This window comes from Orcinus orca, chromosome 18 (genome assembly GCF_937001465.1).
Source record: "Orcinus orca chromosome 18, mOrcOrc1.1, whole genome shotgun sequence".
NCBI classification, from domain to species: Eukaryota; Metazoa; Chordata; class Mammalia; order Artiodactyla; family Delphinidae; genus Orcinus; species Orcinus orca.
Window position 1 is genome coordinate 55,382,550 of NC_064576.1, and position 19,131 is coordinate 55,401,680.

At 43.5% G+C, this 19,131-nt stretch overlaps 1 protein-coding gene across 12 annotated transcripts in view; it reads right to left on the reverse strand.

Annotated features, from left to right (window-relative positions):
* The window catches only part of ENOX1 (ecto-NOX disulfide-thiol exchanger 1), a 609,533-nt gene that overhangs the window by 36,520 nt on the left and 553,882 nt on the right, over positions 1-19,131 (reverse strand). For all 12 annotated transcript variants that reach the window (XM_049701217.1, XM_049701216.1, XM_049701215.1 and 9 more), the window contains one exon: positions 361-463. In XM_049701217.1, coding sequence (XP_049557174.1) covers positions 361-463 — 103 coding nt within the window. The remainder of the gene's footprint in view (positions 1-360; positions 464-19,131) is intronic.

Genomic DNA, 19,131 nt, shown 5'->3' on the forward strand with positions numbered 1-19,131 from the left:
ACTCCCGAGCCTGGGGATCTGGCTTGGTGTGGAACTTTCGCACTGAACCCAGCCTGGCATCCAGTTGTGTCCACATTTTGAAATTCAGATTTATAACATGTGACATGCAACTTAATCTGTTTTCCTTGTACTCAGTTTTATGTTGGATAACCAACTAATATACACAGTTACAGAAGAGCAAAGTCCCCACTGGCTTGCATGCCCCTAATTTGAAATGTGTGTAATACAATCTTGATGAAGTTAATCCCACCTCTGACAAAGCTTTTAAATCATTAACAAGTTGGAGGTGAATTACTTAAATACTGTGTAAGTGAATTATTACCTACGAGAGAACAGATGAGGAAAACAGAATTTCCTTACCGATCAGCAGAGCTTCTTTCTCTGATTTTAAGCCTTGGCTTCTTTTCTCAATATTGTTCTCTCGGTCTTGGTTGACCAATGCAACTGTCAACACATTAATTTCCTATAAAGTTAAAAAACAAAAACATATAGGTGTTTATGTAGATTCTGTGCATTCCAACAAAAGCCACCAGGTCTTTTAAACTCTATAAAAGAAGTCATCACGTCCATTTATAACTGAAGATCAACTTTTATAAGTGATTGATCTATTTGCCCAAGAGTAGAAAAGTAATTCTAAAACTTAGCCTCCTAGCTACTGCTCCCAGCAAACTAAGTAGCTCTTTGCAAAAGTGGCACATTTTGTGCAATTATCTTACATTTTTAATCCATGTTTTGATAAAACTGTTAGCAACAACTATTTGACTTTAGCTACTTTAACAAAGTTTTTATTTCAAATATGAAAAAATTTCCTGAAAAGCATATACAGACTCATTTATAATACTATGCAAGTAATTTGTGTGAGTGTGTGGGGAAACAGGGCCTATTGGGAAGGTGAGATAGAACTGTTGTTAGGAGTGTTTAAGGTAAGTCTATGTCCTTATACATAACTGCAAAAGGTAGATAAAGCAAAGGTTGGTAAATCGTTTTCTCTGGAAACTAGAAATGAAGAATTGTACAACAAGCCAGTATGTGAAACATTGAGGCTCGACTATTTTTAGTTCTTTTAGTATTATTATTATTATTCTTTTGCGGTACGCGGGCCTCTCACTGTTGTGGCCTCTCCCGTTGCGGAGCAACAGACTCTACGAAACAGACTCTACGAAACAGACTCACAGACACAGAGATCAGACTTGTCGTTGCCAAGGGGGAAGGGAGGAACTGGGGGAGGGGTGGAGTGGGAGTTTGGGATTAGCAGATGCAAACTGTTATTTATAGGATGGATAAACAACGATATCCTACTGTATAGCACAGGGAACTATATTCAATATCCTGTGATAAACCATAATGGAAAAGAATATGAAAAAGAATGTGTGTGTGTATGTGTGTGTGTGTGTATGTGTATATATATATATACACACACACACACACACATATACATATATATGTATAATGGAAGCACTTTGCTGTACAGCAAAAATTAACATTGTAAGTCAACTATACTTTAATAAAATAAATTTTTTTAAAAGTTCAGACTATCGCTGACAGAGTCACAGAATTAATGAGATGGGTGAATGCTTTTGTTATACGTTTTGCCAGAGACATAATTTAAAGTTAATATGGGTGTGTTTTAAGGGTTAGAAGACAGGACAGTAGTTTTAGATAGCCACTTGACGTGCCGTGCTTTTATCTTTTTCCACTATAACAAAAAAGGCGAGGAGGATTGTAATGACTCATGACTCACTGGTTCCTTAGAAAAGTAAAATTAATTTGATTTGTCGGTATTTGTAGTAGAGTTGTTTAATTTAACAAGAGAATTACAGTTATTAGTAGGTGGCGAGTTTGGGGTTGTCTTCAAAGTAGATATAAGCAATATCCGTACCCTCTTTTTGTGTTTTCATTTAGCTAAATTATCATCCAATGTCTGTCAAAAGAGCTCCATCATTATAACTGGTTAAAGGGAGTACACAGGGAGAAGGTGGAACTAAATAATTCCCCAAGTCAAACCCTTCTTGCATTTAAGCTAAGCCTATTTTTACTTTCAGCCGCTCAATAAATATTTATGCTGCATACATATATTACATGCCTACCACATGCCAAGGAATGCTACGTTTTAAATGATACTGAGTCTAAAAGTGGCAAGAGGTGCATGCTTACCAGCAAGCAATTCTTATAAGAGGTCTGTAAGAAAGCTTACAGGAAATGGCAGTAGATGGAGCTGGAGAAGTAGGTGGACCGGGATAAGGAGCTTGGATTTTACCTGGAAGGTTTAATGAGTGAGGAGTGTTCAACACAGGAGTTACATGAACAATTCTGCATTTTAGGATACTGGTTTGCAGGAGGTGGAGGTGGGGGCAGGGATGCCAGGTTAGAGCCTATTGCAATTGTCTATTTAATTCTGACCTTTTTATAACGAGGGTAGAACCCAAGTCAGTGATGTGCAGAGGGCGAAACATAAGAGATATTTAAGAGGTAGAACTAAAAAAAATCTGATGACCTGGTGGATGAGGAAAATGTTGAGAATGACTCAGTGCCTCCGTGAAAAGGAAAACAGAGAAAGAAGCAAGTATGGGTGAAGATAATTTGTCCAAACTGGAACTTAAGGTTTCTGTGACATATTGTCAAGATATCTGAGAGAAAGTAGGATCCACAGGTTTTTGAACTTCGAAGCAAGGCCCTGACAGCTCTTTTATGGCCCATTTCTCAAGTTAGTGTTTGTAGCACACAACCCTGATGTCTCCCTCTGGGACAAAGAAAAGGCTTGCTTATTGCTTGATATAAAAGAGATGGCTCCCTCAAGCTCACTGTTCCTCTCCTGTAACGTAATCCACTGTACGTTCAGGCTTCCATCTGGGCCCCTCTATGGGGGCATGATCAGCCTGTAAGATCCGTGAGGATAAAGCTGGTGAAGCCAGGACCACTGTCTTGGGAGCACAGGCTAGAACCTCAAATGGACATCTGCCAAAACCTTCTCTGAGAAGAACCCATCACAAAAGGGACAAATTGACCACGTGGGAGCACATTTTCAAGGGTATCAGAGGATATCTAGTTTGTGCTTCATCTCTAACTCTATAAATCCATGCTTCAAGTCTAAGTCCTGGTCCTACCTTAAGAGTGTCACATTCTCTACCCAGAATGTTCCAACTTATCTCTTCAGTAATTGGGGAATACCCTTTACTGGGATGTTGGATCGTAAGTTACAAAGACTTTGCCCCTTTCTTAAAAACTTCACTGTTCTTTTGACTCATTCCTACCCCAAATCTCTGGAATATAGAAGGAAACTTTCATCATTAGAAACGTAAAATTAGTAGACTCTTTATCTTTTATCACATACACATCCTTTATCCTGATAGTTGTAATATGTCCTGAAGAATTACGTGTCTACTGGCGAAGGTGTTCCAGGTGCTTAGAGATTGCAAACTGGACGTGGATCAGTGCAGATGGAGGTTATTAAGGACAAATTGTTAATGGTGTACAAAGTACACAGTAGGGAGGAAACATTAGGATGGGGATCAAGAGTTTCCACACAGTGAGATCAATAGGATTATGAAATAGTATTCCAAAGGAAGTGGTGAGAACACCATTCACTTGACACAGTAAAAAGCACTGCAGACTAGAAAATGTACAATAAGTAACAATTCTGCACTTGGCAGGAGAATGAACAAGGTTATCTAATAAATCTTTTCTCAGTCTACCTTTTAACTCTAATTTCTGTGATACTTAGAAGGAATCATTAAAAGGCTGGAAGAAGAGGTTTTTCAATATCTGAAACTAGATATCATGCAGGGTTTTTTTAGGCTTCTTAAAGGTTAAGCTACTCAAAGGCAGAAATTTCCCCTCGAAGAGTCCTTGTCAATTACTTTAAGAAATGGTCAAAGTAGTTTATCCATTTAGAAAAGCTCTTTTTAAATAACTTACTGAGCTAGAACTGTGCTTTGCTGTTGTTCTGTTTTTGTTCCCCTACACCTACCCAAGCCCCTAAGAACCAAGAATACGGTTTCTTCAGCCTGATAAAAGCCTTTCATTCTTCCTTTCACTTCGTTATTCCTGTGACCTGCTTAACTTTAGTGCTATTTGCTTTCTGCTGCAAAGCCTCTCGAATACATGGTACATACCCACCATATCTCCTGTCTCACCACCTGAAACCTCAGCTTTCTCATTAATCACCCGATGAAACTATCCTTTGAAAGATCTTCAGTGACTATTTTCTCAGTCTTTGTACCATGTGATATTTGACATCACTGCCTCTGCCCCCTTAAACCATCTGCCTCATTTGCTTCTGTTACATAAGAAGTCCTGGTCTTTTTCCTCCTGATTTTTTATTGCATCTTCATTGGTTTTTTTCTTCCCTCTGCGGGCCCAGTACACATGGATAAGAAGGTTACTTTCTCCTTTTATCCTCTAACTTTGGTACTTTTGCCAAAGCCCAGTCACCACTTTTTCTTCTCTGTTTCCTTTGATCAGAGTTCTTTCATTCTCACGGGTTCAACTATCGTCACACTTAACTCTTCAACTTCTGTTCCTTATCACCAACTGACCACTGGGTTTGTTTGCTTGAAATGATCACTTCCCATTTCAAATTCAGAACGAGAGGTGGTCATGAGGTGGTAGGGGACATACCACATGCTTAAGTTTTAGCCTTAGCTCTTCCACTAACAGTTAGTTGACCTGGGGCAAGTTACGTAACATCTTTAAGCCTCAGATCAGTCGTCTAAAAATGAGGGTGCTGGGTAGGGTCCACCATCTCTGAATAATGCTTTATGGAACCCCGTAAGCTCTACAGAGGTGACATGGAAGGTCCAAGGAGCGGATCGCTAGAATTCCCACTCCATTCCTACTTGCTTCTGTTTTATAATACAGGACTTCTATTTAAGGCTTCCTTGAAAGGAATGTCCTTATTTTGAAAAATGTGTGAATCCAAGTCCTTCCTGATGTGGTGGTTCTTCTAAACTTCTATAATTTTATGGACAACAATTCACCTCACATGTCAGACTGCATTTTCCTCTAACTTTTCTGTTTCTACTAGTAGCACCGTCATTCTTCCACTTGCAGGCCTTTGATTCATTCTCTTCTATCCCCTAAGCCCTCTCTAGACTTGAATTCTATCAAGTATCTGTGAAATGTCTCTCATTCCCCTTCCCCATTTCCACTACCAGTGCTCTACTGTCACTTCTCCTTGTTTCTTACTTGGACCACCCCAAGAACCTCCTACCTTGTCTATGCCTTTGGTTTCTTCCTCTTCCAGTCCACCTTACATGATATTACCAGATCAGTTTCTAAAATGCCGCTTTCATCTTGTCAATCTCCAATTTAAAACTCAGATGCTTTCTGATAACCCGTAGGAAAAACTCCGATGCTTTCCAATAATCCATGGGAAAATCAGATTGAGCCTGGCATTCAGGTTCAATCCTACCGATACAGCCTATCTCCTTTAGATGTTCTGTCCAGATACGTTCAGAGAAAGCTCTCTCCTCTTCTTCACCACCTCCTACATATATTTTTATACATAGCACAAGTCCCGTATCTCTTAAGGGCATTTATTCCAGGCTATTTGTACATTTTCCTTATCTCAGCACATCTCCCCTGTCACTTCTGTGGCAGCTGGCCACTTACACGTTTGGAATAAACTGAATCACCTGTGTTTGTTTCCTCAACAAAACCGCCAACTCCTTTAGGGCACTCACCATAACCAAGCAAGTGAGACAGCATGGCCGAAAGGGATCCGTGTTCTAATTCTGTCACCATTATTTATGTACTAGGTAACTTTAGGCAGGGTATCTCTGAACTTTCTTTTACATAAATCATGGATGATAACCTATCCCTACCCCCGGGGTGCTGTGAAGACCAAATGTCATACGTGACATGGTGCTTTTGAAAACTATAACCTTCCAGGAAGGCATCACTATTATTACGACTGTTACTCACTTTTATTATCCTCAGGACTGAGTGGATACAGCACAGGTACATAATAAATACTTGGGGTACTAACTCTAGGTGAGAATTCTGTATAAGACCCTGACTACAATGATATAAAAACATGGATGCGAAAGTGATAAATTGTCATGGGATTCAAACTGTACATATTGTCTGTTTTCTAAATGTTCTGTGGCACTGTTCTTCTACTGCTATCCTTATACTTTAAAAAGAAATAAAAAGAAGCCTATGACAGGCAGATGCCATGTTGAAGAGCTATATGTAAGCACAGCCGCTAGCTGACTACTTGACCGAGTAACATACCAAACGACATCCTCCCCACACCACACACATATGAAATCTACCCTGTGGCCCTCCAAGGGCTGGCGGGCCCTATAGCTGCTAGTGCAAGGTGAGTGGGGCCGTTGTCAAGGTCCGCATGGTAAAGATTCCTCATGTCACTTCCCACACCGTCACCACCACACCATAAGGCCTGACTCTTAGACATCACACTCCGTGGAATCAAGGGCTCTGTAGACTATGGTCAAGATGCCAGTTAGCTACTTCAGTCTCCTTTACTCAGAATTTTTTCAGAGTACCCAAAGTAATCCAGCAAGTGACAGGCCAGTCTCCACTAACCTTCAGGGACTCCTCGTAAGATTAGAACCATGGTCGGAGGAGGAAGGGGGATGGGGATACGTCTCACCCTTTCCTTTATGAGCCAGTGACTGTCACGTTGCAGGTGCCCAGTGGCTGATAAATGAAGGAACGGCCCACAGACAGTGGCCTGGAATAGTGAAAAAAAAATGATGGATCTGGACACAGAAGACTGGTTCTAACGGCCACTCGCTGTGTGCCCTTGTTTCACGATTCCTGTTTGTAAAGAGAGGGATTTGAAGCAGATGAGCTCTACAGTGCCTTCTTGCTCCCATATTTCATCTCTGCTGTGTGCCCTGTTCCCTGACTTGGAGTTTCCCTTCAGAGTAAGGCAGCCAACGAGGTACTGACAAGGTTCACTTATCCTGGATTTCGGTGCCAATAAAATTAGAAGGAAGAGAAGAAGAAGAGGGAGGAAAAAAACATTTAAAAAGCAAATGGATGAGAAAAGGATTGATGAGAATGAGTAACTGAGTAAGCTTCAAAATTTCTTACGGTTCAAGGGAATGCAGGATCTCGGGAATTTTCTGTGGCTTAGAAGTCCCAAGGCCTCACTAATCTTACCAGTTGCTGAAGGTTGGTACTGCCAGTCCTGAGGGTCATGGGTCCCCACCCACCTGTCCCTTTTCGCAGAAGCCTTTGATGTCCAGGGTCTGCAGAGGGGAGCCTCCGAGGCCCAACAGGCTTCAGTCTCAGAGAGACCGTTTGAGAGCAGATGTGTGGAGCGCCGGCCCTCAGCCAACAGCTAGTGATTCATCACAACACTAGCACATTTTACACACTGGGATATGAGCCACCGCATTGGGCTTCAGTTGCTGGACTCAGACCCAGAGTGCATGCATTATGTCCTAAGACAACTCCAAGATTTTCTAACATTTCCACTTGCAAAGATTAAAATCAGTGAGAACAGGTTATGCATCATAAAAAGGACCCTTTAAGGGCTTCCCTGGTGGCGCAGTGTTTAAGAATCCGCCTGCCAATGCAGGGGACACAGGTTCGAGCCCTGGTCCAGGAAGATCCCACATGCTGCGGAACAACTAAGCCCGTGCGCCACAGCTATTAAGCCTGCGCTCTAGAGCCCGTGAGCCACAACTACTGAGCCCGTGTGCCACAACTACTGAAGCCCGCGTGCCTAGAGCCTGTGCTCCGCAACAAGAGAAGCCACCGCAATGAGAAGCCCGCGCACTGCAGTAAAGAGTAGCCCCTGCTGCCTACAACTAAAGGAAGCCCGCTCGCAGCAACAAAGACCCAACGCAGCCAAACATAAATGAAGAAATAAATTTAATTTTAAAAAACCTTTAAAAAAATAAAAAGGACCCTTTAAAAAAGAGAAAACTCACTGTGGTTTAGTTACCAGAGATATCCACGTAAAGCATTTCTCCTGGTGGCTTTCTTTTTAGATCACTCTTGGTTATATTTATTTAATAAACACATATAGTGCTTAATTGGTGCAGGTAGTATTATAAGAACTTTACAAATATGAGCTCACCCAATCCCCCTAACAGCTCTAGGAGGTCAGTACATTTTACAGATGAGGAAAATGAGGAATGGAGAGGCCAAGGACTTGTCTAAGGTCACACAACTAGTAAGAAGCAGACTCAGGATGTGAACCGATGCTGTCTCACTCCAGACTCTTAACTGCCATGCTGGGCTGCCTCTCTTGAATGGACTGTAATGTCAGCCTATTACAGTCCTTGTCAACTGAAAAATGCCTGTTGACCACTGGGACGCCATCCCCTTCTGAGGGCTGCCAGCAGTCCGGGCCTCTTGGGGGGCCAGCAGGGGCCCCATGCTGGCTGATGAGCGGTGGCTTGGGTGCAATCGTGAACGCAAAGGGGAGCAGAGCAGAAAGGCAGCAGGGGCCTGGCCCAGGAGCAGTGTTAGCTGGGATGGGCCTGGCTCTCTGCTGCTGTTAGGTGGTGACACCTTGTCCTTTGGCCAAGTGTGACTTGTAACCATGGTTACAACAGGCACGCAGTTTGGAAGATGTGTGCAGGGGAAAGCCGAGGTCGAGGCAGCGCTCCAAAGACCAAATGAGGGCCACGGGCAGGACCGGCCAAGCAGATGAAGAGACTCAGGCAGGGGGACTGGGGGAGCCCCAGCTATACCCCAAGTATGTGATAATAAAGCAGAACCGCTGAGGTGATGGGATAAAAGAGAAAAGCGGGGGATACAGAAGCCATTCTAAAGGAAGAGCGGACAGAGGAAAGAAAAGAATTAAAAACTTTTCAGCAAAGTCTGGACCACTAGCAGAATAATGATGCTAGAATCAGAGGTCACAAAGAATGAGAAGTACTGGCTCCAGTATTTCAGAAATACTGGATGTGAGGTCTTGGAAAGGTAGCGCGAAATATGGGTCATAGGCTCAGGATAGCATCTGGGCTGGCAGGGGCTCTCCAGCCCATCTGCCGTCTCTCCCCCATCCCGCAGGTAACCGGGGAGTTGTCCTTGCCACCCTCAGAGTGTCTCTGCCTGGTCTTCATGTGCCCGCTCTACCTGCAGTCATTTCGCTACAGAGCGACAGTGTCCTCAGTTGCTAGCACAGTCCCCTGCACGTGGTAAATCTTCAACCAATATTGTTTGAAAGAATAAATGGTAGACTCTCGGTAATATTTGTTGAATGAATCTGTTATTACCCAGAGAGGATAAACTTCATAGGTGAGACCAACTGGCAGTCACAGGATCTGGCCAGTACCCGTGGCTGGGAGTGATTTCCCAGAAGTCTAGGAGGACTACATATAATGGAGAGGGGAAAAAACAATGCAGTCGCTTTGGGTATTTTCCATTCTTCTGGTCCCTAAATGTATTTGATGTAGCATCATTTTAAAGTAAAATAATTTCTTTACTACTTTAGATTTAGACAGTAAAAAGTTAACTTTGAGTTTGTATCTATTATTAGTGCTTTCAATATCTTTTTTTTTTTTGCGGTACACGGGCCTCTCACTGCTGTGGCCTCTCCCGTTGCGGAGCACAGGCTCCGGACACGCAGGCTCAGCGGCCATGGCTCACAGGCCCAGCCGCTCCACGGCATGTGGGATCCTCCCGGACCAGGGCATGAACCTGTGTCCCCTGCATCGGCAGGCGGACTCTCAACCACTGTGCCACCAGGGAAGCCCTTCAATATGTTTTTAAATTAAATATTAACTTTTTTTTGGGAGACCATAATATAAGCTTATAAACTTTTCCCTTTCTTTTCCTGTTTAAAATTTAAGATAATTCTCTAGTGCACGTTCTTTTTTTTTTAACATCTTTATTGGAGTATAACTGCTTTACAATGGTGTGTTAGTTTCTGCTTTATACCAAAGTGAATCAGCTATACATATACATATATCCCCATATCCCCTCCCTCTTGCATCTCCCTCCCACCCTCCCTATCCCACCCCTCTAGGTGGTCACAAAGCACCGAGCTGATCTCCCTGCGTTATGCAGCTGCTTCCCACTAGCTATCTATTTTATGTTTGGTAGTGTATATATGTCCATGCCACGTTAATTCTTAATAATAACGTTTCTTGGTTTTCTCTTTACAAATATATATACTGGCAGAAAACGTACAGAATATAGATTTTAAAAATTAACTGGAATTCTACTGCTCAGATATAAGCACTATTAACATTCAGATATTTACCTTTCATATTTTATATATAACCCTCCTCCCACATACTCATATATATAGTATTATGTAATATATATACACACACATGAATGTATATATATATAGTTGTGTGTGTGTATATATATAGTTGTTTAATTCTTATTTGAAAAAACAGGATTATCCCACATATACTTTTAACAAGAGAACCCTGATAGGAAAGAGTAATTCAATTTTGTAATGTTTTCCATTAAAAACTAAGAGCATACTACTGCCTGGATCATAACTCAATTATGGCTATCACAGTTCACACCAAGCTTAAACTATGGTCTCAAGCTGGTGATGAGATGCCTTTCTTTTGGCATAGTTTTGTGACAATCATATTAAATAAAACCTATGTAAAAATGAGAAAAAAATCTTTTGTATTCCTTTAGCTCCATTCATCATTTAAAGTGTAGGTTGTAGTGTTTTATTTTAGTTTTACTATATGCTGCCATAAATGTTGCCAAGTGAAAAAAAGTACACTTGATCTCAAAAACAGTTGTGTGTTTCTCTTCAATACGTAAAAAATGGAACCCATACTACTATATCCACACAAGTGAGGCTACCCTTCAGAGCCTGAAAAAGTACTGACATGAAAAATCTCCTTAACCAATAAAAATGGAGCAGCAAACAGAAGAAACTAAAGCGAAATACTTTAAAATGTATGTACGCGCATCCAGAATTAGTCAGTTTGATTCATCTTGTATGATACTGACTCTATTGTGGGTAAAGATTAATTGTATTATGGTGCTCTTGGCATGTTATTTTCCCAGTCCATTTCTCAATATGACATTTTGCATTTTTCTCTGCTACAAAGCACTCACTATCATAATTTTCACCTGCTGAGTTTACGTTACTAATGATAATATTAAAATTCAGAGTCTTTTTGACCTGTACAGAGGTAAATTAGGTCATGAGAATAGATGGGTGCGATCTGATAAATGGGAAAGAGAGACATTTAATTGTTATTAAAGTAAAATCAAATTTTACAAGGTTTGCCAGCCATACTGTGAGATCTTAGTAAACACACCAAAATCCAATTCTCTCTTCTCACTGCATTCTTGCATTTGCCACCTATGAGAAATACCCCAAGAACAAAGTGGTCTGGACTGCTATGCATGGTTCATGGTGGATGTAGAATTTGGGGTCCTCTGAATTAAAAAACAGTATGAATAAGGGCAATGATTATAATACTAATCGTTAGCTCTTGCTGAGTGCCTGGTAGATGCCAGGTGTTGGTCCTGCTATTATCCCCATTTTACAGATGATAAAATCGAGGCACAAATAAGCTAAGTACTTTCCTCAGCTCACATACCTAGAGAGTAGTGGCTGTAACACCGGGCCCCAGGTAGCCAGACTTTGGAGCTATTAGTCTATACTGCCTTCTGTCCAAGTTACTTCTCAGGGAATCACAACTTCTGGACTTCGTTCAAGCCCCTAATCCCAGGCCAAGTCCTTTCCTTGCTGAGAACACTGAAGCCAGTGTTCGGTGATTTCCCTTTTCAGCACCTGCTGTCTCCACAAGGGGCCATGTGCTCCTTGAGGATGGCGACCAGGCTGTGATCGTGTGTGCTCTCAACACATAGCACTCTGTCTACAACACTGCACTGCCCATTGTGTGGACTTGGGTGGACACAGGAGCAGCTAGTTGTGAGCCCGCCTATCTTTTGTGTATTCTCCAAATGACTGTGATTTCTTATAAACCAGAGCCTGGCAATTAGTAACCGTATATTTTCCTTTGGGGACTGAATCACAGCAAAGTTCAACATTTAGACTAAAGTCTCTGGACACCTCAGTTCAGTATAGTTCGATTAGAATTTATCAAACCTCCACCACTCTCTCATCCATCAAGTATGTATTGAGCACCTACTATATGGTTGGTTTTGTGCTAGATAAGATTCAAAGATGAGTAATAGTGGTTCCTGCTCTCAAAGAACCTAAGAGTCTAGAGCATGTAACAGGCATGTAAAATATATTGAAAGACGGTGTGATGTAACTATGACAAGGGTTGGCCTTGGGGGCTGTGGAAGCCCCTAGCAGCACCTAATCTGAACTGGAGTGGACAGCAGGCAGCAGTTACCCAAAGTGTGGTCTGCAGACGGATGGCCCTGGGAGCTTATTAGCAAATTCTCAGGCCTCAGCCCAAACCTTCCCAATCTCAAACTCTAAGGGGGGAGCCCAGCAATCTGTGCTTTAAGAAGCTCTCCTTTTGATTCTGTTGCTTACTAAAGTTTGGGAAGTATTGCCTTAGAGAACGTAAGACTCACAGACGCATAGCCACAGGCAAAGAAAACTTACACCAAATTAAAGCTGTAACCTAAGAAAGCCGGATGAGTGACCCCTACCACCTCAATTCTAACTTTCACAGTCGGCAAGACTTCTGTACACATCTGAAACTGAACTGCGACGAGATGTGCTTAATCCTCAAGATCACCTGCAGATAATATAGAAAAGGAAGTGTTTGCATTTCTCACCTAATCGGGCCAAACAGATTCACAGAGCTGTCTGAGGTGGCTGGAGTTTCTACCTCCACTCAATCATCAGTCAACAAGTGTTATAAATGTATTACAGATGTGCCCACCTCCACAGGCTCATCACTCTGTTAGGTTCTGTAACACATACCTACACATTACCTGCCCTTAAGGCACTTACACCTGAGTTGTGAAGCTGGGCATATCATAACTGGGTTGCTCAGAATGTCTGGGATAATGATAACTACTGTGGGAATATTTAGAAGATGGTAATTGATTTGGGCTGACCTTAGGATAAGACCCCAAGAAGTAGGAATTGAGCTGGGCTTCAACACAGCAGAATTTGCATTGCTGGCAAAAAGCATGACATGATAGACGGAGGAAAGCTGAATTACCAATAACAATATCTAATTATTTAGAGTTTTTCATGTATGGTGCACCTAGCCGAATTCGACCTGTTGACTAAAGTCATTTATTCAGGATCCCAGGTCAACAGTTATTCCCAATAGCAGGCCAACAGTTATTCTGTTCTTACCAAGGGGACCGACTTGAATACTGCTGTGTAAAATGTCCAGGAACAGGCTTCCCTGGTGGAGCAGTGGTTAAGAATCCACCTGCCAATGCAGGGGACACGTGTTCGAGCCCTGGTCTGGGAAGATCCCACATGAGGCGGAGCAACGAAGCCCGTGTGCCACAACTACTGAGCCTGTGCTCTAGAGGCTGTGTGACACAACTACTGAAGCCTGTGAGCCACAACTACTGAGCCTGCAAGCTACAACTACTGAAGCTCGTGCACCTAGACCTGTGCTCCACAACAAGAGAAGCTACTGCAATGAGAAGCCTGCGTACCGTAACAAAGAGTAGCCTCTGCTCTCCGCAACTAGAGAAAGCCTGGGCGCAGCAACGAAGACCCAACACAGCCAAAAATAAGTAAGTAAGTAAGTAAATAAATAAATTAATTAATTAATAAATTTAAAAAAAATGTCCAGGAACGATACCTAAGCTTACAGCGGTAAGACATGTTATACTTGTGTGCATGTGTGTCAGTGTGTGTGTACGTGTGGTGAGGGGAGTGGGGGATTAGACCCACATAGGTTTGGGGGCTTTACACAGGGCGCACTTGCAGACCTTTCTCCTAGTTTCAAGTCATCTTTCTCAAAGCTGGCAATGGCAAGAAACTGTGCAAATTAGATTCTGAAAGTCTCATAAACATAAGTAGCTCATCAGCATACACCGAACAGTCTGGAAACTGTCCAGACAAAGAAAGGCACTCTGAAATCTCACAAGGAAACTGACATAACAATAAAAACGACAGTGATGCAGCATCATGGCCACGAATCTGCCCTACAAGGGCGATTTCAGGGCTGGGGAAGCTGAGGCTTAGAGGATTTTCTTGGGGGAGGAAAAAAAAAAAAAAGAAGAGAAATCTTAAAACAACAACAAAACCTATTAAGTGTTCCAAGGCTGATGAGTCTTTCTAGAAAGAACGTAAAATGTGAAGGCCTCTTCCACTGGGCAGGGGCAGTAGCTTTCCTCCCCAGCTCAACGTTTGTTCTGCCTGAATTAGGAAGACAGACATGGAGGGAGTTCAGGCTGAGGTGTGGCCTGAAGAAGTTCCAGGTGGCTACAAACAGGGTGCCTGGTGCCTGGGAGAGCAGGGTGGCCGGGTGCCCCTCTGGGCGGGGTGGGCAGGCCAGGAGGGAGGGAGGGGAGGCTGCATTTGGCGCGAACTCACAGCTGGGGCCGCTTCCCACCTCTCAGGTCCTAGACAGGGTTGGGGGAACGGAGAGGGGCGCCTCCGTCAGAGCAAGGCTGAACGAGTAGAACGCACTTCACTTGCTCATGGGTCCTCTGAAATGTCCAAGTAGTATTTCCAAGTCTGACCTTTGTAGTTACCCCCAGGAAGCCCATCAATATTGCATCTGCAGATTAATATCTGAGTTGTCTGCTTCGAATTCCAGGATAGACTTCTTCTGGGGTAGAGTTTTCATGACGTGGGCATAGTCATGCAACTACAAACACACCTCTGGTGAAGGCCGTTTCGCTTCTCGAGTTGGCAGGGATGGGTGGGGTGGTGGCAGCAGCAAGTGATGAAACTTAGGAAAACTCTTCCCGGCACAGTCTTCTCCACCCCTCTCCCTTTTTTCTTCTTTCCGCCCTTCCACCTACTTTCCCCTTCTTTGTCCTCGTCCTTACACATTTCCTCAAAGAAATACCACAGTCTAGTGAGTTCTGTGGCACTGTGATGGATGAGGTCTGGAGACGAGCAGTGTGTGTGGTGAGAGAACGACTGCCCTGTGCAGCGTTACACAACCCTCCTGAGACCCAGGGAGTGCTGAGCAGAGAATCCTCGCAAGACCAGCGTCAAGACGGTGAGCCGAGCAATGCTCGCCCCAGCCCTGGCCGGCACATTTCACACCTCTTCCTTTCCTGGTCTCTGTGGTTAGCAGAAACTAGGAGTGTAGAAATCACTGTAGAACATTTAATGTTCGAAAAACAACAGCAAGTGTCTAGGAAGCCCTATAGCTCCTGAGAAACAGAGAGAACTAACACCAGGGGACGCTCATCTCCTGGTGAATCCCTGTTCCCTGCTGTTTTCAGGTCACTAATCCCGGTGATACGTCAGCAGGAACCGAAGCTGTGTGAGAGGAGGCGCCCCACTTTCCCCTACCATCTTCCAGAGGCACTAGAACAAAGTGCCTCTGTCCACCTTTTGGGCTCCTGGCTTTTTTCATAAATGCTCCTCAACTTTCTTCCTGTTCCGTTTTGAGCAGCACGTCAGGCAGTGCTAAGCTGTATCTCCCGGGAGGCCCGGTTCCTGTGACTGAGCTCTCTAGGTTTATTATACTTTAAAATGATATTGCCTGCACTCAAGTCATGTCTGTATATCCCCGTGTGCATCTCTTGTTGACGGTTTTGAGTTTCCATGTATCCTCCTGACCATATTAGAAATAAAAAGTTAAGGTTCTGTTTGGGCTTAGAACTCATGTTGTCCTTGTACTTGGACATTCTTCTCAATCTCATGTATTCTCTGGAGAGGGTGGGTAGGGGTGGCCTGGGTTTGGGATCCACACAGAGAACAGGTTCTGCCATCCCTAGACCACCAGGAAGATGCTCTAGTTCACAGCACAAAACCCCCAATAACATGTCTCAGTATCATTCTTCTAAATCATTCACGAAGGCTATACCGTTTGCCTTTCTCTGCAGAATGTAGACATTCTTGGGAGCCATTTTCATCTCCTGTTGAAGAACTCAGTATCCTCTCTATGTGGTCACATTCAGACAATATTACTGGTTGTCTATCTCATCACTTAGCATGTAGGGGCTGAGCTTTAATCTTTGTAAAGAGTTAGTGGATCTCCCTCTATCCCTAAATCCCATTCAAATGGAAAAGCATCCCCATTTCAAAAGTGCTTCAATGGTGGATGGATTAACTAATACACTGTTAAAGAATACTCATTGCACACTATCCAGGACACCAAAAACAAATACTATTTTAAAGTCCCACAGCAGGGACTGATTCAATACACTACAGCACATCTGTGGCATGAAGTATTAGGCAGTCATTAAAAGTTGTCCTAAGAAAACATTTAATAACGTGGGGAAATGCTCATGATTTACAATGAAAAAAAATGTATGGCTGTAAAACTGCCCATATAATATGCTGTAAATTTGGTAAAAATGTATATATGTGCACACAGGCGAGGCTGAGGGAAACACAAGAAAGTGTAAACACTAATTTCTGAGTGGTAAGATTGCAGTTGATTGTTTTCTTTATATTTTCCACAAAAAGAAAATGGCTCTTTTAAGATAAGAGCATTTGTGTGTGGGTGGGTATTGGATTTATAAGTGTTACCAATCTTCCATTCTAAACAATTGCTTTTGCTTCTGCATCACGTAGGATTATCATTAACCTTTTGGGGGAAGTATATTTGTCTCCAGAGTGGAAAATTTTGGTTTCAGATCTTGATTTTAGCTATATAGGTATCCATGTCTGTGTCAGACCATTTCAGTCAGCACTGAAATTTATGTCTACTTTGGCTGTTTTCGTGTCTCCAAACCCAACCTGTCAGCTTTATTAAACATGCACTAATCCTATTACATGCTCCAAATCCTCTAATGGCCAAGCAGGTCCTATCAGCTCCCGTCCTGACAAAAAGGCCTAACTGTAGTGTGGAAACACATGGCGGGTTGGCAGTGAGGCTCCTGGTAAGGAAACTTCTCGAGTGTTTACTGGAACCAAAAACACTAACCCTGAAGCCAGCTTTGTCCAACTTTGACAGCAGTTCCCTCTCTAATCCTTCCTTGGGGCACATGCTGAGAAGAGAGTTTATGAACAGGGTCTCCTCCAACCATCAGTCCTTTCCGAGGGGGCTGGGTTGGGATGTGTGTGGTTTTTTTCACGTGCAGTTCTGGATTTCACAGCAAATGGTGGGGAAACGGCTAATTCACAGCAGAAAACATGGTAAACTAGCTGGAAGAAGGCAGCTGGGTGGGTGCAGGAGGGTGGAGTCGGGGTAGAGGTGGGAGCAGAAGCACCAGCAGAAGAAAAGCAACGTTACAGAGGCTGTAACTGGAACGAAAGGCCAGAGGCTGGGTGTGAGCATTTAATATGTGAATGGGGCCATACATTACAGGCTAAAGGAAGTATCAGTCCATGAAAAGTCCCCCTTCTTGATTTTAGACATCTACAGAGCAAGGCTGACCCCAGGCAGCTACAGACATGGGTCCATCTCTCTCTGAAGGAAGACAAAGTGGCTACTGATTTTCCAGTTGCGATTTTCAGGGGTCTCAAAGCTCCCTACATACCTACACGTATATACCACTCCCCTCAGACTCTCCTCCCCATGGACCCAATCCTTCCAATAAAGGTCTTGTCTCCAGAGAGTTTAGGGAAACGTGCAAACCAGCTACCTCAAGCCCATGCATTATTCGCACTGTGATATTGACCCAAAGGTGGAGAATGAGTCCTGATGGAATGAGACAGAGGACAAGCCAGTTTTGGTGAGATCGGGGCACGATGACAGAGTCAGCTCCATGTGAGGCAGGAACCACGTCTATATTAGTCACCGATGGATTTCCAGAACCCAGCACAGCACCTGGCACGTGGAAGGATGGAGCAATAATAATACCCAACGCTTCCCGGCCATGTCAACACTGCCTAGCAATGCTCACAATAACCCTATGCGTTAGCTGCAGTCACTACCTTTGTTTTAGAAGTGAACAAAATGGTGGTGCACGGTGCAATGAATGGCCCAGGGTCCCCCAGACAGTAAATGGCGGAACCGGGACTAAAGCCAGGCTACTTGGTGCCCAGATCTGTTCTTAATCTCTACACTCTGCTGCCTCCTTCAATGAAGACTTGTTGATTTACTGAGTCCAAAAGGGATGGAAGGTGAAGTAAGTCAGACAGAGAAAGACAAATATAATATGATATCACTGACATGTGGAATCTAATTTTTAAAAAATGATACAAGTGAATTTATTTACAAAACAGAAACAGACTTACAGATAGCGAAAACAAACTTACAGTTACCAAAGGGGAAACGTGGTGGGGAAGGATAAATCAGGAGCTTGGGATGAACATACACACTGCTATGTATAAGACAGATAACCAACAAGGATCTACTTATAGTACAGGGAACTCTACTCAATATTTTCTGATAACCTCTATGCGAAAAGAATCTAGACAAGAATGAATATACGTATATGTATAATTGAATCACTTTGCTGTACACCTGAAACTAACACAACAATGTCAATCAACCATACTCCAATAAAATTTAAAAAAAAAAAAAAAAAAAAAAAAGGGCTTCCCTGGTGGTGCAGTGGTTGAGAGTCCGCCTGCCGATGCAGGGGACACGGGTTTGTGCCCCGGTCCGGGAAGATCCCACATGCCACGGAGCGGCTGGGCCCGTGAGCCATGGCCACTGGGCCTATGCGTCCGGAGCCTGTGCTCCGCAACGGGAGAGGCCGCAACAGTGAGAGGCCCACGTACCGCAAAAAAAAATAAATAAATAATAAAAAATAAATTAAAAAAAAAAGGGGGGATGGAAGACTGTGTTGGAACACAGACTGGGGGCCTTTGTACAGCCTCAGGCAGTGAGATGGTGAGAAGAAAGACCCCCAGGGGCCGGAAGGACTGTGGCGTCTGCAGTCTCACCCCCGGTATCTGCAGGCGCACGCTCCCTGGGCCGGTGCTCCAGTTCCTTGCCATGCAGCCTGTGGAATGGTGCGAGGGAGGGACAGACCTTTGTGCTGAGGTGTTCCTTACTGTCTCCTCCAGTTCAAGGTCGGGGCCTCCAAGAACAGGCCCGAAGCTACAGGAGGGAAGGATAGAGCCTGAGTCTTCTTTGTCCTCTGAGACTATGGTCCCAGTTTCCTGTGGGGTTTTTCTTTTTCTTTAGCCTTGTTTGATTCATCAGTATGTATATACTCTCTTGTGCTTAACGCACCCAAAGG